We start from the raw sequence: 23,421 nt of genomic DNA, 5'->3' as shown, positions 1-23,421 counted from the left end.
AATCCCCCTGAGAAAAACCTGTTAGTCATTTGATCTGTGCCATGCTGAGTCAAAGATGGGTGCGGCAGCATTTTTCGTAATTAGCTTATTCTTTTCCCTAGGCTCTGCTGGTAGAAGGCAGGCAAACGCAACAGCAGGTGCCTGTTCTGCGCTGTCACACAAAGCACATGAACAAAATCCAGGCCTTATCCCAGCGGGCTACTGTTCCTGTCTAAGCGTTCAAAGCTGAGTTTCAATCCAGTTATTATCATGCAAATTGTGCTGAACTGGATTAGAAAAGCTAGATGGGGAATTTGATCAAACAAGAGCAAAAACACGTCGTTCACCGTTTAATAACTGAGTAATAAATGCTGCATGAAAAGAGTCGGTAGGCTGTCAGTAAAGAAGAAGAGCCCTAATTATCTTTTGAAAGACGGGTTTCTGTTTTTTCTTTTTTTAAGTTTTGTTTTTGCTGTCAGCACTTCATCTCTTTTCATGACAACATCGTATCATATTTCCTGTGGCATTTTAAAAGCAGGCAAAGTACACCGCAGAAACACAACAGGATGCGACTAAACAATGCAGAATAATGAACTTGTGGATTTTTCATTCTCATTAACAGTGCTCGGAGGTAGAGCTGCAGAATTATTAATTTAGGAAACATTATGAACATTATGTTCAGAGGAAGTGTTTTGGTATCACGAAAATAATCACCTCTAAGGTATCAGTGTCACATTCTCCTTCCTCTGGACACTTCCAGGCTTCCTCTGTTATGCTGTTGACCAGATCACAAAATCTGCCAAAGAAAAGACCAGAGTCTGTTTAACGATGCTGATAACATGTATATCATATTTAACACAACTTCGGCAGCTCGTAACAGTGGCATTTTACATTGCTGCAACTTTCAACACTTTTACATTTAAAGATTTATACATTTACAAAGACTGAATTATTTGACATTACTTTGCAGACATGACATATATTAAATGAACACTTGCACAGAGTAATGGCACATGGGAATGCCTTTCATTCAATATAAGAAAAAGTTGGTACGTTTTGGCATTTCAAGAGAGTCGGAAAAGGAAACAAAGACCTTGACTTTCAGTTTTTCAGTATACTAGAACGAGTCCATGTTGGGTAAATAGAATATGAGTTATGGGCTTGACTAGAGTGATAGGAACAAGAAAAACACGTGCAGGACATCAAAAAGATTTTTAATATTGGAATCCCTGCACTGAAAATCAACTTTCCACTCATATAAAAAAACAAAACAAAGTTAAACAAGAAAAAGATTTTTAATATTGGTGTCCCTGCACTGAAAACTGCAACGCCACATCAGCTTTCCACTCATATAAAAAAAACCCAACAGAGTTAAACAAGAAAAAGATTTTGTTTAATAATTTTAAAAAAAAGTTTAATTTAATAATTAAACTTTTTTTTAGGAACCCCCCCCCCAGAACACAACAGAGATGCATATGAGAGCAGAAATGTCCAATGTACTCAGATTGGATATTATCCAGTCTTTCTGCCAGCTCCCTCATACAAAGTCTGCGTGATGTCAGATTGCAAGGGATACAGTGTCACTTCCAAACAATGTGGGATAGAAATGTAAAGTACGAAGGCTAATGGTGTCTTGGCCCTCCGACTTTGGGAACCTTTCTACAATAAGGCCAAAAAAGCCTTTTAAGGCCAACAATATGCTGTAAACATCTCCCTGTTGGCACTGGTAGCTAAAATCAGACTTATTTGTGCTGCAAGAAGTATTTTGCTTGCCAAAGATGGCCAAAACAGAAAAAATGCAAATAAAAATAAGGCCATTAAGTGCAATCAAGCACAGTTTGCCTCTGTATTAGCAACAATACCTGTCTTAGGTGAACCCCCTAACAAAAAATACATTATGGAGCTTATATATATAGTACTTAAATAGCTAACATAATTCAGAATCACAAACATATGGAATTATTTGTCAGAAATCCATTTTGTGCATATTGTTATTGAGTGGTGTTGTTTTGATTGTGCTTTTATCCAGAAGGGGTTACAGCGTGTTTGCATGCACACCTCCCACATGCATACATACATACAATGACCTTTTCCACTCTCGGAGTGTACAAGCTGTGAATTAACACGCTGCCTCGTCATGCTGTCACACACCGCATGCCTGCAGGTGTTCAGTGACACAAGCACAAGCGCATTCAGTCTGGGTCTCTTCCTCTTCCCACCGTCTTTCATCTATTTCTCCCTCCCTTCACTCGTCCCTCTTCTCACCACTCCTATCCTACTGTCAATGCTGTTAAAATGAGAGCAGCATCATAACAACAGCAGGCGTGAGTCAGGCATGACTCACTGACTCTCACACTCCAGATAATGGAACTGGAAGAGCGCGGAAGGCTCATATGTGAAAATCACAAGTCTGAACACTCAGTGCTTCGCATAGCAGCTAGTGAAGAAGAAGATGGTGTCGAAATGAAACAAGGTGTGTTTGTGGTGATCGGGAAGGCACGAAACTTCGCACCTGAGTGCAGGACTGATGGGAAACACTCAAACTACTGATGAGAAAGGCACAACCAACATGGAGCTTAACTTCTTTCTTTCACCTGCTAATTACAGAATACAAAATTGATGTCTGATTGGTCCAGTGTGTGAAAAGTTCAGCTAATATTTTAGTGCATTCACTGCTAGTGTATGCTTCTGTATGCTCTGTCAGTAAGTAAACATGTGACATAATTCCAGATGTGCAAACGTTTCTGATGCAGAACATTTCCTGCTCTATTCCATATATGAGAAGGCTCAGCTGTGTAAATGAGCATAACCTGATCCTGTTTGTCCTAAATTCAAGTAAGAAAATTACTTAAGTTTACAATTTGCTGTGAAATCTTTCAGAATTAATCAGTTCAATAACACCTGTGTTTTAAGGAGAATCATAAGGCTTTGTGTCAGTAAAGGTGAAGCAGATTGCCCATTAAACATAAGCTGTTTTTACATATCAACTCAAAAGTTGGAGCACATTATTCCACTTGCTCTTTCTCACAAATTGAACAAAGACAGGTAATATGGGGCAGTTGGGCAAGTCTAGATAGGTTTAGGTTTGGAATGCACGTGTGAAAATTGTTATAGGTATAAGGATTCAACCCCGACTGCTCCTCTCCACAATCGTTTTGTATGTAAGGTAATGTAATGTGGGTCCCGCTAATTAATAAAACATCATTTTGTAAAGGGTTTACAACTGGCTCAATAAAAGAAGGAGGGCATTAGTGTTAAGTTATTAAGTTATTAAGCATGGGTCCAATTATGAGAGTGGTGGTCTTAATTGATCAATTCATCTGAGCCACACGTGCATTATCACTTTTACAGCCGCTACTTATGAAGTCATTACAATGAAGAAAGGTGTGAAGCTGTGCCGACCCTTTACTTTGATTCATGACAGCAGCGTTTCTTCGTAATGATAGCAGACTGACTGAATGTGGAGAACAGAGAGATGCTAAATTACACTTATGGTTAAGACATTTCAGGCTGTTCACTATCTGATATTTCAATGGATGGCTCATTAAACATGAATATTTCAATAATGTAATTCCGTATGAAAAAAGAAAGAGAAATAGGATAGGCCATTTAAATTAAGTTTAAATTAACATTAAAGTGCCTTGAGCCAAGTGTTATTGTGATTTGGCGCTATATAAATAAAACTGAATTGAATTGAACTGAAAATTAAATTAATGCAGTCACATTATGACATGATTTATTATGGTAAATGGCTAAAGATCTGGAATTGCATCTGTAAGAGAGAACACACAGACCAACCTTTTACAATGCATCTCTGTGCAGAAGTAGATCTGGAAGTCTTCTGCATTATGAAGGACGTAGAGAAAGGCACTGCGTTCATCAAACTTGGAGATGCTGAGGAGAAACGGTCCACAGTTTGTCCTCAGTTAGAAACAGCCCACAATAACATTAGAACACATGTGAGCTTTACATTGAATGAAGCTATAGCTACAAACTGTGTCTTCTGGAATATTCCACAAAATTCTCAAATGATACCAACTATTAAGTCACTCTTTCAACTATTTATCCACGTCATGTTGCTATTTTTTTACCCATTTTTCAACAATATTTAACATTTTATTTTGTTTCTTTTAGCCATTTGTTAATCTATACTGTTGGACAACATTCCTTATTTAAATGCTGTTTGCCGTTTCTATTTGGCTAATGCTTTTGTTTTTGCTTTTTTAGCAGTTTCAGCTGTTAATACTTTTATCCAATATGTCTGTGAAGGTTCTCAGTCATCCAGGTCATCGTAGTCTAAGGAGCTTGGAAAGACCTCTTTCACAGACATATTGGCTTGTGTGGGAATGGCATTCCCATAGGGCTTAAATCTAGGACTCTCCACCATTTGGCCCTAGAACTGAAGAAGCTTCTTGGATGACAGGTGAAACGTCTTCAAGCAACGTGAAGAAGTCCAGACGCTTTTCCTTTCCAAGCTCCTTAGACTTTTACCCAACAGGTTTTTTTTGCTAGCTCTAATTTAGCAAAAATGGTTAGCTTATGGTTTTCACTGTATACACTAGCAATTCGAACTGTTAATGCATATTAGCCAATGGTTTCAAAGCTAGCTAAGGCTTAAGTAAATTGATTCAGCTAGTTACTGTTTTTTCAGAAATTTCCATTTTAGCTATTATTAATGCACACTATTAGTCAGCAGTAATAAAAGCTAGCTAAAGCTTTAGTAATCCAACTTAGAACTTTTTCTTTATTTATTAGCCAACTACTATTTCTGAGCTCTTTCACTATTATATTTAGCAAACATTTTCGCTTTTAGCTAACATGTTCAAGTTGTAATGTAATGCATACTCTCAGTCAGTAATAACTGAGAGCTACAGCTTAAACAAGTCAGCCAAAAGGTTCTGCCAAAGGTTTCTTCTGGTGTAAAAGGAATTTTTCCTTCCCACTGTTGCTAAGTCCTTGTTCATAGAGGGTCATGTCATAATATGTATACTGTGGTATACTAAATTATTAAATTATTAAAGATTTAAATATAAATCATCATTAGAGCATAAAAAACTGTAAATGTGACAAATGTCAGTGGTCAAAAGTTCTCTATTTTCCCTTATAAAAAGTTTAAAAAGATTTATCCCCAGAGTTACATAACACTAACACTATAACGTCACCAACAACACAACAGCTGCCCACATAGTTGTTTCTAGCTTATTCCAGCAGAACTGGATAAATGCCATTCTATTTCACATTATAGGTAATAGTTAATCAAGAAAAACAATAATATCTCTGTTAATTGTACCAGTAGAGCTAATCTTCTCCACCACCCCTGCTCTACCGCAGAAGTAGCCCCCTAGGGTACTTGTACCCTGATTGGGAATCACTGACTGAATGACTTAAAAATGTAAAACCACATGTAAAAATTAAATTCATAAATGCAGCCTGTGCACACAGATACTGCACTCTAAAAGTATTTCATGCTAATATATACAATAAATATCTAATGTTATGAGTATAGACTACAGCAGTTGTAGTTTGTTTCCTATAAAAGTCACCATCAGAAACAGCCATATAAGCTGTTTGATGATGCTCAATTTCTGCACAAAAGATGGACAGCTAGAATTGTACCAACTAAATGGAAACTTTTATCCAGTGGAATTGGCAATTGCCCATTCCTTAGTAAGAATGCCAAGGCCAGAGCTGCTGAACCAGACAGCAGAGTCCCTGCATGTGTGGTTGTATTGTAGCCTGCAGGGCTGCCATTGTGTCCTGCTGACTGTCTGCAGGCTGAGTGGGCACAGAGAATGAGTCGTTCCCTAGCAACATGTGAGCACAGCCCTCAGCTTCTCTCTGACACTGAATTCCTTTGAGGACTGTGGAAAAAAAAAATTGGCAAAGAGAAGGACATCATAAAAACTGTCTGTGTAATGCTGGAGCACTCGGATACCATCTGAAGCTGCAAGAGGTGAAGAGACAGCACAGCGACTGGGCATACCTAAAACCTCTGCTTTGGTGTTTACAACTGCAGATTGCATGCAGTTATTACAATATTACTTATTTTTGCTTTTGAGTATGTTTCGATACACCTACTTGTTAAACAGGAAATGCATGATTTTGTTTTACTCTTAATTTTATGACTTCTATTATGTTGCACTGGGCTTTAAACACCATTTTTATTCGAATTAACATTGGAGTGTTTTTGGTTTATTCAGGTGTCTTTTTGGGCGTTTTGAATAGATTTCTGAACACTGAAATATCAGCTTGTTTAGTACACAAATCAATGTTATTATACATGTCTATGCATTTCTATTTGATTTCAAAAGCTTTTCACTTTGCATAATTACAACTTTTGGACATTTAATGCTTCTATTTATGCAGCAGGTGAGAGCAGAAATGAGACAGGAGACAGATAGAGGTATGGCATGAAGCAATTTTCTCTAGCTACACAGGAAGCAGGAACTCAGTGTTCATTTGTTTAAAAGGAGCAGTTTGATATTTCAGGAAATGTCCTTCCTTGCCTAGAGCTCATTACATTGTCGTGAGTCCCCAGAGTCTGCTGAGTGCCAGGTAAATTCATGGTCACAACACGATGGCTGGAAGCCTTTTCCACCTCCAGTCTTTGTAATCACTGTATACACTGTACATGTATATACCATTACCTCTGCACTACAGGCACTGCAGTATTTGTAGTAATCTGTATTTATTTATCCTACTCTTTTAAAAAAAAATTACATATATTTTCTTTATTTATATAGTTTATTTTATTTTTAATTAGTGTCACCTTATGCGTAATTTTGCTTTTTTCCTACGTGCAATATTGAGCGGGCTCTGAACCTAAGAATTTCGTAGCCTGTAATGATGTAACATTGTTACCTCTATATGACAAATAAAACTTGAAACTTGAACTAGAAACAAATGTTACTTTCTCTAATGATATTTATCCTTTTAGCCTTTTCATAGTAGTTTCTGCTTGCAGTCAGCTTAAAGTCCACTAAGCGATCACTTTTGACAAGGCTTTGCAGAGACTGCAGGCACTGACCTGACACCTCGTACAGATGTGGCGCTGAAGTTCCACTCATGGATCCCCTTGTTCTGCAGGACAAGTCAAATCAACAGGATAAATCGTTAACTAAACATTATTGCGAGCATTATCATAAGAATCAGTTAGCCACTGGATTATATCATTGGCGCTTATTTAGTTCGTTTACTAGCATGACTTCCCTGGCGAGCAATCATTTACATTGACGTGTAAGCTGGGAATAATGAGCAATAACATATGAAAACAATCGAGAAGACAGAGGCATAAAGCTTCATTACAGGAAGCGACAGTCCATTATCACAACACAGCATCTCCCCAGATCTAGAAGAGACATGATCACGATCTCAGCTTTCCTGTTTCGTTAACATCTGTCGCCTTATGTGACATTATCTGTAGTTCATCATTTACTGTAACCAGTGGAAGCATCAGTATGTTTGCTAACATAAAACAGAGTGATGAAACCAGCACAAACTGTTGAGGTGCACCAGCGTAGGATTTTGCTTTATTTTTCTATGGTTGCAATGAGATTTTTTTCTTTCTGTAACCCATATTCCTATTAAAAGCAAGAAAAATACATATATACACTACATAAACCTATACTCAGTATTATGCAGCAAATATATTCTTTAAATAATTAGATTTTACTGCAGTGGGACACGCACCTTGTCATCAGGAGCAACGTGCCAGATTGACACTGTGTTGTCATCCACGTCTTTGTTTATGGACAAATATGAAGGCTGGTACACTTTAGTTGGCTCCAAAATCAACACCTGGACAAGACATATATGCATTGCATATTTTAAACCTTTAATTTTCTGAGCTTGCATTCTATTTTTTTTGTTTCCACATTTTAACAAAAACTCAGATGTATTATTTCATGTTAATCTGTGTTTCTTACAGGAAATCGAACAGAGGAGACATCTTTTTTGGTCGCCTCCACCAGGAAGTCCATCCAAAAGTCCACCAGCTCCTGTTTGTAGGAGGGCTGCTCTACGCTGGGCTTGTTGAAGTGCTGAAAGATCAAGATGGTCTCCACCAATGACCGCAAATACCTGGAAGCAACAGAAGTATTACCAGATAACAGGAATAAACAACTTTACTGCTGTGGCATATGTCTTTATGGCTGCTTTGCAAATAGTTGCCATCTAATATATAAATGCAGACAAACTGTCAGCTTATTGGACCCAGTCTGAGTCGATCTGTGCCGACGGCCACAACTTGTCTGTGAAACATCTCTTTGTAATAGGGGACTTGATTCAAGTTGGTTGCCAAATGGTTGTATTGTAATTTCCTGTAGACTGACTTCATCTTATTAATGCTTTATCAACATTTTTAAAGTCCCATTCTGACTCGGACAGCGGTCCCCTGGTCTTCAAAGCAACATTTTTAAAGGTAACAAGATTACAAGTTCATTGGACAGGGTTGCATTAATTTCACGCTGCAGTTTCCAACCAATGTTTTCCACAGTGTGACTGTAGAATTACAAAAACATGTGATATGAAGACAGAGAAAAGAGAATACCTTACCGGTAGATAACTTTAGCGTTGTTTAAGGAAAATTGCTAACAAATAAACACATTAAGATATGACTGTGTTTCTATGCTGGAGCCTGATTTTGGTGTGATGGTTTTCAGAGCACTAAAACAAACAAAAAACAGCTGGGTTTCATGCACTGTAGAAAAAAAAGAAACGTTTTTATTATTTTCCTCCACATGTTGTACATAAAGTATCATAAAATCTGTGTGAAGTCTGAAATTACCACATGCCTTGCGGGCAATTACAACTATGTTCCACCACCGTGAAGGCATTATGTTACGATGGCGTGAACGGAATATTTTCATGTGGCATCTTTCTTTAAAACACATCTAGACTTGCAGGCTAGCTTGGGGGCCTAAAGATGAATATGCGCTATAAAAAGTGTAAAAAAAAAATCAGTTCTCAGTTTTATCTTTGGAGAAGCGTTGTACCACACTTTTGACAATTCACAAAAAATTACGACACCAGGCTTTTATATCCTTCAAATCTAAAATGTAAAGACAGAGATACTGTTCAAATGAGCAAAGTGGCTTTTTTTGGTGACTTTTTTCTTTGTTCTTCAAATACACCAAATGTTTGCCAGTGGCCACAGATGGCTGCTTTAGTTTCAAAGGGAAGCAGAGCAGACTTCATATGACAAAGAGAGAGTCACAGTTGGTGATGGAAGTGGTCTAAAATGCATTTTTTGGCATGCTGATTTGAACGGATTGTGTTCTCACCATATAGGGGCTTTAAGCTTGAAGAGTTTCTCAGAAGCCTGGATGACCAGGGTGCTGTCACTGGCCAGGATGCTGGCACCCAGGAAGAAGCCCACATCCCAGTAACTCTGCAACTTGTCCAGGCTGCCTTTTTTACCCAGCAGGCTACTCAGCTTAACTCCTGCAAACAAGACAAACAATTTAATGCTGGTGAAATATCTCTATTTTGTTCCATTTCCCTGTGGACCATAGGCAGACATGCCAGTTAACAAGAAAGCCAAAGAAAGACCATGCTGTACTTGGGTGTGCCACAACTCGCACTACAGCAGCCTAGCCATATTATTATTTTTATTAGAACTGCTAAGATAAGCAGCAGCTACATGTTTTGCACAGCCTGCTGCAGAAATCTGCCATTTGGAGAGACAGTGGGGATCTTATGAGATAACCCCAGGGATGCATAAAGGGATGGAGGGTTGGGTTAATTTAGAGAGCTGTGGGCCAATTCCCAGAAAAGCCAACTCTAATTCCCAGATTCCTGAGTTCCTCTGAGCCTCAGACTTCAGAGGGAAAAAAAGTGTGGGCAAAAGCTCAGCTACACGCCTGCCTGACTAAAAAAAGGAAACAACTATACATTATTTGATTTTGCTTTATTGAAATATGCATAATAATAATAAGGCTTAAAAATAACTTTATTTAACAAAGCTCTGTTTAACTTCATTGTTTTGGTTTTCCAACCCATAACTTTACTCCCCTGGTTCATATTTGGCATTCCAACCTTATCCTAATAGCATTCACCTGCAGGAAGTCACTTTCTGTCAAAAAAAACCCTCTAATAAATGACTCAGCACACTCTGCTCTGCACCAAATGACAGGCATACACAGTTATTGGCTGTGTAAGGAACAATTAGCAGCATATATCTCCCTCTTGCCTTGTTGGAGACTAAAATGAAGCTAAAAGGAAAGTGAATTTTGGACTTACGTCCATTTTTGTGGTCAAAAAATCTGTTAAACATTATCACCATTCCCTGTGTCAACAGCTGACACGCTGAATGTGTTAGCAAACACTATTAACACACTCAGCAAACACATAACAAAATTATCTCTCATTTGGAGCCATGCCTCTTGCCACTTGGGTGAATTAAATGAATCCAATTTTCACTTCCTCTGCATTTGTTCTGGTTCCAGCTAACTCCAAAGATTTGCTGCCCTCGGTTCCTCTAGACTTTGTACAGTTGTTGTTTGGCGTTGAGTTAGAAGCATATGTGAGTTTATTAGAGGTTTTCCATTAAAAACAGCTGCTGCCATAGCAAAGGTAGTTCATTTGACACCAAGTTAGAACAAAAGCAATGAGCTGAAAGATGCTAAACTGCACTTTAGCTGTGAGGGGAACTGTTTCTCTGTGGGTGACGCAATTTTCATTTCCATTCATATAAGTTATTTATTTGTGCAGCTTTAACTGACCCCTATTTCCACGTTAGGATAACAATTATCGTGTAAATTACAGACAAAGGACTGATTAGACTGATTAGAGTTTGATTACTCAGTGGTTAGTCAGCAGGCTTAGTGTAATAAAATGAAAAGCTGCATATTTAGGACACAGACCAAAGTAACCAGGGTCCACTCACCCACTTTGCGGAGCTCGAACGACGTGTCAAACTGGTGTCCAGCTGCCAGCAGAAGAACAGCATAGTTGATACCAGAGTGTAGCGTTGGCTCTGACTCAAACCCCTTTTTAAACCTGAAAAGAGAAGAAGAATGATTCACATAAACAGTTTTCTTCCAAGAAATGCGTCATTCCAAATCCCAAGCATCCCTGAGATAATGGATGGCTTCCCAGGACTCCCCCGGCTTTCTGAGACACTTCAAGATAGAAAAAAATAATTACAGCCATATTGAGTTGGGGGCCACAGAACATCAAACAGCAACTGTGAGTACCCCCACAAAACAAGAAATTTCATTTATTTAATGAGCAATCTGTTCTGCGGAGGAGAGGGGTGCGTGCGTTATTAGAGGCCTGTGCCAAGTTGTGACACGGAATTGAAAATAACAGCCAGATGGGAGCCTGATTATCTAAGCAGTCAACAAAGATATGAAATCTTAAAAAGCAATTTCCAGATAAAGACAATCAGCCGCCTTGTGTTCTCAATAAGCCGACTTCCGTCAGCTAATGTTAGCCTCGGTGCACTCGCATCACAGCCATGCTCATGAGGAGATGGCAAATTTGAGAGTTCAGTTTCAACAAGCTGCTGGAAACCCTGCAAATGCATCTTTCTTTGTGCTTACTCATTAGCGTCATGCTGACTTAGCTAGTTTTTGGGTAGCAAATATCCAACTCTATCATATCCAAAGGGTCCCTGCAAGTTGTCAGGCTCCAAAAAATGTAATTAGAAAACGTAAACTTTCACTTGCAAAAACACCAGAATGTTAATTTACTCACACTAATCTCTTTATTAGATGCCAAACTGTAAGAAGACACAGAAACCTTTAAGATAAAAGTGCAACCAAAAGGATTTCTGACTCCACCCACAAAAAGCTGATTTTAACTCCTCTTTTCTCCCTGGAAGTCCTGATGAAGGTTGATGGACAGATCATTTAATGAAGCCCTGTTCTTACCACTTGCTGTGATCCATCTTTGATGCACGTTGGGTCTCCTCCACTGTGTTAATACTGAAACTCGGTTTCCATTTTGGGGAGAAAGACGACTTTACAAGGGGTACATTTGATGAGCTGGGTGGGAGGCAAAACCTCCTCCTCAGTGTGGAGTGAACGGCACACAACAACATGAAGAGTGCTGAAAGGTCACTGGTGGATGCCTCCATAGTTTACTCTGACAGCTGGACACTGGAGGATAAACTTACGACTGCCATGAATTTTGAAGAAACGATGTGCATACATCTCATAAGACGTACGCATACATCCTCTGACCTGATGCACTGCCCTACATACACTTGCCTTACACTGATGACAGCTGCTAACTGGACCATAATGGATCCTCGCTATTCAAATCAGGTCAGCCTGGTATTTGAAATCCAGGATAAAAATTGTACGGAGAAACTTTTGAACAGCAGCTACAATCAAAGTTGTCCAGATGTAAAAATGAAGACAGCCATGAAGGGGAAACTAGCCAAGTATAAATTGTCACTAAAATTCACTCATCTTTAATTTTCTAAAATCACAATTTGGTCAGAGTTACTCAAACAAATACTGCTTCTAGTTAGGATTAATATAGGACATACAAGACTATATTATACTTGACTTATTGAAACACAGTTTAAAAATATGAGACTTCTTGAGAGATGCCAAATCATCCCTAAAGTGGTTTCCCAAGGATAAAAGACGAGACACAAGAAAGATAAAGCGTGGCAGCAGTTTTTGTGCCAATGCCGCTGAACTTAATGTCTTTTATTTCTGATTTTATTGTTCTAATATGAAGCTACAACAGTCTGATGTTACCCAAACCTGTTTAACTTTATTAAACTGAAAAGTTTCAGCTATTTTTGGTCACACTAGGCAGTGTGGAAGTGATGCAGAGTCTTCAAATAGCAAGGGTTTGTGGTTCTACAGAGATATTAGACAACTAGGACACTTTCCTGAATCATGATGCCATTAATCTTAACCTGTACCAATATTTATATTCACAATGTTTTTTTTTTTTCTTAAATAAATGCTAGCTCACCACTTCCTGTTGCTACCAGCATCAGAAACCAGGCAGCTCAGCTTAACATGCACAAAACATTTAGCAGCTCAAACTATTGTCACTGCTAATGTTTGCTAATTTTACATTTCAGTCATCTTGGTATGTTATCCACGATCCCTGTAGTCTGGATTTTAATGGTATTGTTCTTATGTTGCTATGAGGTGTCGTTGTGCAATCTCAAAGAATTTTGCACACTACGTGGCTGTGGTTTATTCACAGACTCATTACCAGCAAAGGGTTTTACCTTCATGATAAGAGCCATTATGAAATCCTGCATTGACTGACACCATTCATGATAAACTCTTAATGGTGTGATCTGGTGAGTCACTGTTCTTCCCATGCACCCTGCCCTTAGAAATGGTAATTTTTGGTGACTCAGAATGTGTTTGGCTTAGCAGAAATGTCACATGCACACTGACATCCTGCCCGCTCTCTTACCAGAGTGCGCCGTTGTCTCTGCTCTGTGTGTCGGTAAAGTCTGACTCCAGGAACGTGTCCTTATAGATACGTCCCACCAGGCAGTACATGTCACTCGCTACCTGCTCCTCGCCTTCCACCAGGGGCAGCATGATGTCCAGGGCTTTCTGCCTGTCGCACGGAAGGTTCCTTCTATAACCACACACAGGAAAAAACACAAAAAAGCATGTAACAAGTTAATAACTAACCCCCCAAAACAGCTTTGAGCATATCTAGAGATATCAGTGGATTTAGGTTTGTGATTATTAACACTTATTAATCTTAAAGGGGACTTTTATACCAGTGTCCATAAATTCACTATATCAGTAAGCTCCTTATCCCAGTCCCTTACCAAACTTTCAAAACACTCAGAAGTTAATTACTTGTTCTGAGTGAAAATGTATCTTCCTTTTGTTTAAATTCTGCTTGTGGTCAAAGCCCGAAAGGGAAAGTACTTCTTTTCGTCAGCAAGGTGTCTAGGCTCAATGGTATCCGGTAAGGGTGGCTCCTGTACACCTCCACTTGAAGGTTTTATGGGCACACCCATTTGGAATCACACCCAGAAGTTTCTGGAGAGATTATATTTGCTCATTTAGCCTGAAAGCACCTTTGCATCTCACAGACAGTAATAGAAAATTACATTCTCCACTGCAACCAGACTTTCTGCAACCAGACAATCAGAACTGATGCAACTAGTTAAAATATATTTCATATTTTTGCATTTATAAATGTTAATATTTTTTGTATCATGCTTTACACACAATCCAGGTCAGCCGTGCTACAGTTCCAGGGAGATTTGACTAATCAGGCATGTGGTAGACATGTCATGAAGTGCACCCTGCTTTAATATTTATTTTACTCCAAATGGGAAAAATAACAAACAAAATAAATGTTGTGCTGTGTTGGAGCAAACTTAAAACCAGCAAATGAGATCATAAACTGTGGTCATTGAGGTCACAAAACAAGTGAGAAACAGGATCATTTTCTTATAAACTTCTATTAAATCTGTTTTCAATTTACAACCAGAGGTGTTACCCCCTACTGGGCATTACAAAGAATGCAATTTTGCCCTTGCTTAACTCTTTAGACCGGCAGGCTGTGCTACTTTTTTCTTCCTTCAAGTAGATGTGAGCTACAAAGATGAGTTAAGCTCGATTATTTCTATGCATATCACATCTCATATATGCATTAAATCCATTACAGACCTGCATTTAACTTGTACTGTATGCTCCCCTTTGAATCACTATTGTTAAACAACTGTCTTACATAATCACACCAAGAGTTAATGTATTTTCAAAGCCTAAAGGGTAAACATTAAAATGGTACACGATGGCATTTAAAATGCAATTTCTAGAACATGAATAATGACTTATAGTTTTACTGCATACTTAAAAGCTAATGAGACTCAAAGAAATGGCCAAATGACCATGTATATTCTCAGGTGTATAAATAAATAACTGGTTTGAACAGATTGCATTAAAGTGAGCATCACCAGCAGCATGCATGTGCATGCGGAGTAGGTGTGCGGAGCAGATAAATATGTGTGTTTTGCGTGTGAGTAGCTAGGGAACAGCTGCAGAGGTATTGTTATTGGACACTAATACCAGGCACAGAGGACGCCACCAGGACCTTAAATTACAGAGGTGACTGGGTTCATTAAGAGAATGCCCAATTTTATTTAGCACTGTGAAGTTCCAATTGTACCACAGGTGTTCAATGAGGGACTAAATGATCAGTTATAACTGACCTGCGAGGAAATAATTTGAGACTCTCTAACGAGCAGTCGAACTGGAAAATAACAAAGAGAGAAGAAGGAATCTATTATGGTATTAAAGAACGAGCGATAACCTCTTCAGGTGGTAATTGCTTACATTACATGGATGTTAACTTTTTCACCGGGTGTCAACAGAAGACATGTTTAATGCTGCTGCTTCATTAGTAACAGGAATGCAAATAGGAAGATAGACTGAATTATAAATCTGACTGTCTTGATTGTCAGTTGTCTTGATTTATTAGCTACACGAATTATGTTTAATATACCAACTGTTTCATATAGAAAATCCTACTTCAGTGTTCATCAGGTACATGTTGAGTTTTCAAATCCATTATCTTTTTCTAAACCGACATTTAAACCACAAATGTCAAACTTACTTTAGTTAACAGACATAATATTATGACCACTGACAGGTACGTTAATAACGCTGATTATCTCTTCATCAATGCACATGTTAGTGGGTGGGATACATTAGGAAGGAAGTGAACATTTTGTCCGCAGAACTGATGTGTTAGAAGCAGAAAAAAATGGGTAAGCGTAAGCATTTGAGCGAATTTAAAGCTGATTCTGACAGAAAGTTGTCCGAATACACAGGGCATTGCAGTTTGCTGTGTATAGGGCTGCAAAGCGGCAGATCAGTCACGGGACCCGCGTTGACTGCCGTCCACCACCGAAAGCACCAAAAATGGCAACGTGAGCATCAGACCTAGACTACAGAGCAATGGAAGAAGGTCGCCAGATTCATCTTCGTCATTTACTAGAGGAACACCTGGTACAGCGTCGTTTCTTTTAATGTAAAGAACTGCAAACCATAGTTTTCAGTCACGTGACTGAATCACTTCCCTGGCAGGCAAACATTAATCCACTATGACCGGAAAGAATGACAGTATTGCAGGACAAAAGTGTTGTTTTTTTCACTTGTCTCAGGCCAAGACTATTTGGATCATCTATCTGTGGAGGGAAAAACGAAGATTTAAAGATAAATCTGAATTTTGGGGACTTGTGGTTCATATTGTGCCTTTATTTAAATCCCTGAAAGTGGCGACAGAGCTCCAGTTCAGTGACATCTACATCAGTCTTGTAGAGAGTGACTCATCCTAAACTGCTGCCAGGATGAAAGCTATCGAAGTATGTACAGCTACATGTAATTTCAATCTAGATGGGTAAATAATACTGGCGTGCGAAAGGTGAAGAGCAAGAAATTTTTCATCGTTAAAGCAAAGATAGCTTAAACTAGAGCCCTGGAGGAAGTCATTCCGTCGTTTATTCTACGACTCTGGCTTGACGGATGATTTTCTGAGACGTGCCTCTTGGGATTTGTGTCCACTCCTGGTCTGAAACCAGGGAGTTTTTGCATATTAGTTGAATGTTTACACCATTACACTGTGAAGCCACTTTAAAAGGAGCAATTAAATACATTTTAAAAAAGCAAACATAAATTAAATAAAATACTGAACTGTGATCACATAATGGTTTCCATAAGACTTCTCTCTGCAAATGCATTCCTTATTATGTTTCCCCCCCTTTCACACAGACTGTTTACCTGCAGGGAAATAAAGCCTGTTCAAACACGATTGGTCAACAGAAGTTGGATCACAAATAGAGACCAGGAAGCTTGTGGTTAGGTGCTTGACTGAAGGTGGGAGGAGCGGTGGCCTGTCCTCCTGAATGCATCACAGAAAATGTAAAACGTTCTAATTATGAATGCTAAACAATACAATAAGTTTAGAAATGTATAGCTTTCCTCGCAGTGTTTTTACTTGACTTTTTAATGTGATATTCAAACAAAAGACAAAGTGATACACCGTTTCACACATGTAGAGTAATTTACTGATTTCAGTGTGTCAGTGTGAAACCATATTGTGGCCTATCCCCAGAGATCTATCCCCAGTTGGTTTATTTATTTCTGATTGAATTTTTCTGATTTCCCAAGGCACCCCCCTTGCACCTAGACCAACCTTTGCTTTAGTATTGTGAAATCAAAAAAGAGATTTCTTTTTTAGCAAAGCTTTTGCGCAGTTTTGAAAGAAGGAGATAAATGCTGCTGTCCTCAGGTCAGTAAATAGTTTGGAGCGTCTATAAAAAACAGCATTTTGAGATTACAATTGGTGTTGCACACATTTTATTTTATGTAAATAACAGCTAAAGTATGGATAGGACAAACAGTATTTATTAATCGGATAAGATAACAGATTGTGTCCAAAACACAGACTTGGGAGAAGAAATTAGAGGTGATATCCTGCAGAGTTTCACACAGACAAAATGTGTGACAGTCATGAAAAAACCCCTCCTTATTAACATAACGTGGCTTCTCTCCAGGGCGTGAAGGTTAAATAAAACATATGAGCTGACAGCTATTACCATGGAGACTGCCCAGAGGGAAGAGCAACGAGGGAAACAAGATCTGCTCTTCGAATGCATCTCTCCGCTTCCCTCTTTCTTTTCGTCAGAGTGCTGATGGGTATTTGGATATGGGGATTTTTTTCCTCGATCTCATCAGGCTCTTAGTAGTAAGACCTGCACAACAGGCCTCCAAGCAGAGCTGAAGACTCACATGCCTGAGGCGGAAGCCCCTTCAACCCACCAGATTCATTTAGAAGCAGAGCACCTACTTTAGATCAATGATTAAGTGCCTATTAAGGCTAAATATTGATAATCTCAAGGCATGGTGTGGGCTGCATGCTGCTTACTCAGAGCTCATTGAAGGTAATGATTTATACAACTGCATCTCAGTGAAGCAATTCATTCAGTTTCACACTCAGAACAGAGTAGAATATTTGACTTTACTATTCTATGGTGCCACCTTCTACAAACTATTATCCGAAGGCAGTTTATGAGTAATTTGAATAAAAGCTTTGAAACAGGCTTAAAAGAAGAGATTGCATTTCCAAGGATATAATTCTACTTCTGGGTGATTATAAATACATAACATAGAGCTGCTAGTGTTCTCTTTAGCAATAGAGGCAATAGCTAGAACATCTATGGGCATGCTCAAATGCACAGAGGCTTCAGGGATGAGTGCTAACAATTGTGTGGAAAACATAAATTCTAAAACGGAGAGATCTGCTTTTGTCTGATCATGCAAATCAAATATTTGGCACTTCAGCACAACGGTGCAAAAATCACGCCTAGCCTTTATGGTGTGTAAAATTATTCCCAGAAATCTTACAGGGGATACCAATGAAACAGAATATGCATGTGTGTGCTTCCAGATATGCGATATGCTGTGTTTGTGTTTTTATGTTTAGTTTTAGTTTTGTTTTTAGGAATTTTTAGTGTTAGTTTTAGCTTTTGGTATCGTGAGAACAATAATTACACAACAGTTAGGATGATTCTGATTCCTGCTTTCTAGTTCCCAGATGCTTTAGTTCTTGTATTAAAGTTCTAGTTTTGTTTTTATGGAGTTTGTATTTGTGTGCAATTTCCTCCATGTTTTCCCTTACAGTAATCAACAGTTTAATATTTGTGTTTTTGTTTCGGGCTTAGTGTTCTAGCCACCATTGAGTCCCTTCTCTACTATGTTTTTGTGCAGGTTTTTGCATCTCTGTGTTCAGTTGGGTTCTCTTGTCATTCCTGGTTTTACTTTGATAGTTAGGTGAATTTCATTTCCTCCCCCATCTCGTCGTCATGACTGTCTACACCTGTGTCTTGTCCACTCTGCTGTTTCTGTTTCTCTGATGTGTATAAATAGTCCTGTCCTTTTTTTTTTAGTCATGGTATTTGTGAATCTTTCCCTCATTTTCCCTGCCTCCCTGTTTGAATTTAGATTCCCTGTTGTTTTTTGCTTTTTGGGGTATATTTGTATTTTCTTTTACAGTGTATCTTACCTATATTTTACCTGTGAGCTGTGGAGCAGAATCCCTATGTCATTACCACATTTGATATTACTTTGATATTACTTTATTAGCAGTTATTCAGTGGTCCCCCCCCCCCCAAAAATGTAATTTGAATATTAAAGTATCCAAATTAAAAATACTCATTATGCAACTTGGTGCTTTTTAAAATAATGTGTATCATATCATTGGATTCCAACTGCATAAACATACAATCTGCATGTTGCAGCTTGTATGTGGGGATATGTGGTGCTTTTTATACTGTTTGGCAGGTCAGTTTTATAATAATACATGGTAATTTATTCGGGTTTTTTTTCTATTTATTTGTCTTTAAAGTTGCTACTAAATGCATACAGTAAAATAAAGTACAGTAAAGTTAAAAATATAATTACTGGCTCCAAAAGTCTCAAAAAGAAGATATGACCAATTTACCACCTTTAGTGCGCTCAAAATCTATTTCTCCCTCCCACCAACAAGAACAAATCAGACAACAGCACAGTTACACCACCTGTGGCATAACAATCTCCTGGAACAGCTATTGTATTTATGCAATGGTTTACTTGCTGAATAGGTAAACTGACATAAATGCCCTCCTACCCTCTGCTCATGTTGACCTGCTCTAACACTGGAGGATACAACTCAACCTCACCAAAGACACAGAGTTTTCCATCATTACCACTCATTCAGTGAATTGGTCTGACAAAATGTCTCGGTATGCCGCCTCGAGCTCGCAAATGCAATATCACATAGTGGGAATGAAGCAGCTACTAACAGCGAACACACGGGCATCTTGGCACCCTACAGAAACATTTTCCATTTGCTGCCAAATTAAAGAACAGCATGCTTTATTGCTGTTTGAGGCAGTCACACCATGAAAACCGCAGGAAGTTTACAAGAAAAGCAGCTGGTGAGAAACAAGCAGCCAAAACCTCCTGTTTTGTACATCTGTCTCTTCCTGAGATGAGTACTGTAGCTAGACGCGCACCAATAATGTCACAGCTGCTTAGAGACATACATTTGGGATTTCATTACCGCTCTGCTAACGCAAGATAAATGAAACCGCTAGAATATATTTAAAGAAAACCCTGAACACCATGAAAAATACTCTGTGGCAGCCCTTATGATACTTAGAGAAAAGACTAGGACAAAGGAAAAGAGTGCATTTGCTTCACTGTGTTTAGAAGTTTTTATTCCAGGAAACCTGGGTGTGTTTTGTTTTGTGAAAGGTACTTAAAGAAAAAGCAGGTGTGTTTAAGTGCATGTCATCGCTTATCTTCAAAATTTAACAAAATCTTTTTGATACGGTTAAATATTCTTTAGTTTCACATTCTGATAACTTAGTGATATCTTAGTTTACTCTTCATGCATCAATGAAGCATCTAGTTTTATGTAATTTAAATGAAAGCCTTTCAGCGTGACAAAACTGCCCATCTCTATGACAACATCTGTGTGAAGCATCTCACCAAAGATTTCATGAGGTGGGAGAAAGTCAAAGACTGATAAATAATTTGAAATATATAAAGGCCAGCACCTTCCCTCTATTTGATGTCCCTTATTCAGTACTCGTGGGTCACACCACAGTCTGTTGGAGCCTGACCATCATTTTCATGTGAACTGCGTAATGAAAGTTTCATGTCTATATCATACACAGTTGTGACCCTATCAAACTGCCAAATTAGCGAGAGGGATGACAGGCAGAAAAGCTTTGAAGGTTTATATTTCCACATTTATATAATAAAATATCCAACAGAACAAGCAAACACAGCAACACAAGCACAGAAAACAGGGATACGCTGAATATACAGTGTTAGCTCCTGCTACTGTATGTGTCCCCAGGACTACTTTTCCACACAGTGACAGATTCAAAAGGTGAACACAATACCAGCGACACTGTGGAGAAGACACATTACTCAGATGTCAAGGGTCGCAATAACCAAAAACACACACGAAAAAAGCTCCTACTGTAACATTTTTCATTAAAGTTTTTATCTGTCAAACTGAATATGTGTGCATGCTGCAGGGTTTCTGCAGGAAAGGTTTCTGGGGGGTCAGCTTTGGCTCAGTGAACTGGCAGAAAACCTGTTTTAGCCTTGCGACTATGGCTATAGAACACTTCTCCAACTCCAACCCCCGACGCATGTGGCAAGGACTCCAGACCATTACAGACTACAGGACCACCAAACCCTCCCCCGCATCCTCTGATGTCTCCTTCCTCAACGAGCTCAACAACTTTTATGCTCATTTTGAGCGAGGGAACCCAACAACTACAACCAAAGCAGACATGACGCCAGACCACCAACCTCTGACTCTCTCCCCCACCGATGTAGGAGCGTAATGTCCACAAGGCTGCAGGTCCTGATGGCATCCCCGGGCGTGTTCTCAGAGCGTGTTCTGGGGAGCTTGCAGGAGTGCTGACAGACATATTCAACCTGTCCTTGGCCCACGCTGTGGTACCGGCCTGCTTCAAATCCACCTCCATCGTCCCGATACCCAAAAACTCCACCCCATCTAGCCTCAATGACTACCGCCCAGTAGCCCTCACCCCCATCATCACTAAGTGCTTAGAGCAGCTGGTCCTAGCACACTTCAAATCCTGTCTCCCCCCCACCCTGGACCCCCACCAATTCGCATACCGTCAGAACAGGAGCACAGAGGATGCAGTCTCCATCGCACTGCACTCTGTCCTCTCACACCTGGAAAACAACAACACCTACGCCAGAATGCTGTTTATAGACTTCAGTTCAGCATTCAATACAATCCACCCCTCACAACTCATCAGGAAACTGACAGACCTGGGCATCAGTTCCCTCATGTGCAAATGGTTACTGGACTTCCTGACCAACCGCCCCCAACATGTCTGGCTGGATAACCGCTGCTCATCTACAATCACGATGAACACCGGTGTACCACAAGGCTGTGTGATGAGCCCTTTCCTCTACTCCCTCTTCATCCACGACTGCAGACCTACCGATGGTTCCAACACCATCATTAAGTTTGCAGATGACACCACGGTGATTGGCCTCATCAACGACAACGATGAGGCCGCCTACAGGGAGGAGGTGGATCGTCTGGCTGAGTGGTGCGACACAAACAACCTGCTGCTCAACACTGAGAAGACCAAGGAGCTCATTGTGGACTACAGGAGGAATGCTGACCCACTTCCACCCATCTACATTAAGGGGACGGCTGTGGAGCGTGTGAGCAGCTTCAAGTTCCTGGGAGTTCACATCTCAGAGGATCTCATCTGGACGTCCAACTGCTCCAAGCTGGTCAAGAAGGCTCACCAGCGCCTCTTCTTCTTTAGGACTCTGAGGAAGAACCACCTGTCCTCAGACATCCTGGTGAACTTCTATCGCTGCACCATCGAGAGCATCCTGACCAACTGTATAACAGTCTGGTACGGGAACTTCTCTGCCTCGGACCGGAAGGCGTTGCAGAGGGTTGTGAAAACTGCCCAGCGCATCACCGGAGCACCACTTCCTGCCATAAAGGACATCTACAGGAAGCGGTGTCTGAAAAGGGCTGGGAAAATCATCAGAGACCCCAGTCACCCATCACATGGACTCTTCACCCTCCTGCCCTCTGGGAGGCGCTACAGGAGCCGCCGGACTCAGACCACCAGGTACCAGAACAGCTTCTTCCCCACAGCTGTCAGACTCCTAAACTCTGCCTCCTGACATCTGACTCACATTAAACACATGGACTGGACATACACACACCCACAACCACCTACACACAAACACACACTGGACAACTGTACCCTCATACACACAATAATAAAATGGACTGAACCACCACTCACAACCACTAGCACTTTATATAGCCTCTGTAGAAATTATCCACATATCTCACTTATCTTAACTGCACTACTGTATAATTCTGTGTAAATAATCATTCTGTACAATACAATAATTTTTAATTCTACAACTGTTTATAACCTGCATAGTTCATATTTCTGTATAGTTTTTCATATTTACAGGGAGTGCAGAATTATTAGGCAAGTTGTATTTTTGAGGAATAATTTTATTATTGAACAACAACCATGTTCTCAATGAACCCAAAAAACTCATTAATAGCAAAGCTGAATGTTTTTGGAAGTAGTTTGTAGTTTGTTTTTAGTTTTAGCTATTTTAGGGGGATATCTGTGTGTGCAGGTGACTATTACTGTGCATAATTATTAGGCAACTTAACAAAAAACAAATATATACCCATTTCAATTATTTAATTTTACCAGTGAAACCAATATAACATCTCCACATTCACAAATATACATTTCTGACATTCAAAAACAAAACAAAAACAAATCAGCGACCAATATAGCCACCTTTCTTTGCAAGGACACTCAAAAGCCTGCCATCCATGGATTCTGTCAGTGTTTTGATCTGTTCACCATCAACATTGCGTGCAGCAGCAACCACAGCC

The 23,421-nt window shown here is 39.5% G+C and overlaps 1 protein-coding gene across 1 annotated transcript in view; it reads right to left on the bottom strand.

Annotated features, from left to right (window-relative positions):
* Nucleotides 1-23,421, bottom strand: part of map3k5 (mitogen-activated protein kinase kinase kinase 5) — an 84,487-nt gene that overhangs the window by 23,768 nt on the left and 37,298 nt on the right. The window contains exons 7-14 of the mRNA XM_084952264.1: nucleotides 13,375-13,545; nucleotides 10,865-10,977; nucleotides 9,261-9,420; nucleotides 7,905-8,058; nucleotides 7,669-7,776; nucleotides 7,007-7,059; nucleotides 3,778-3,873; nucleotides 694-775 (exon numbers count right to left, since the gene is read on the bottom strand). Coding sequence (XP_084808390.1) covers nucleotides 694-775; nucleotides 3,778-3,873; nucleotides 7,007-7,059; nucleotides 7,669-7,776; nucleotides 7,905-8,058; nucleotides 9,261-9,420; nucleotides 10,865-10,977; nucleotides 13,375-13,545 — 937 coding nt within the window. The remainder of the gene's footprint in view (nucleotides 1-693; nucleotides 776-3,777; nucleotides 3,874-7,006; nucleotides 7,060-7,668; nucleotides 7,777-7,904; nucleotides 8,059-9,260; nucleotides 9,421-10,864; nucleotides 10,978-13,374; nucleotides 13,546-23,421) is intronic.

This window comes from Perissodus microlepis, chromosome 15 (assembly GCF_051167445.1).
Source record: "Perissodus microlepis isolate ML-2025 ecotype Zambia chromosome 15, ASM5116744v1, whole genome shotgun sequence".
NCBI classification, from domain to species: domain Eukaryota; kingdom Metazoa; phylum Chordata; class Actinopteri; order Cichliformes; family Cichlidae; genus Perissodus; species Perissodus microlepis.
This window is presented reverse-complemented; position numbering and strand designations above follow the sequence as displayed.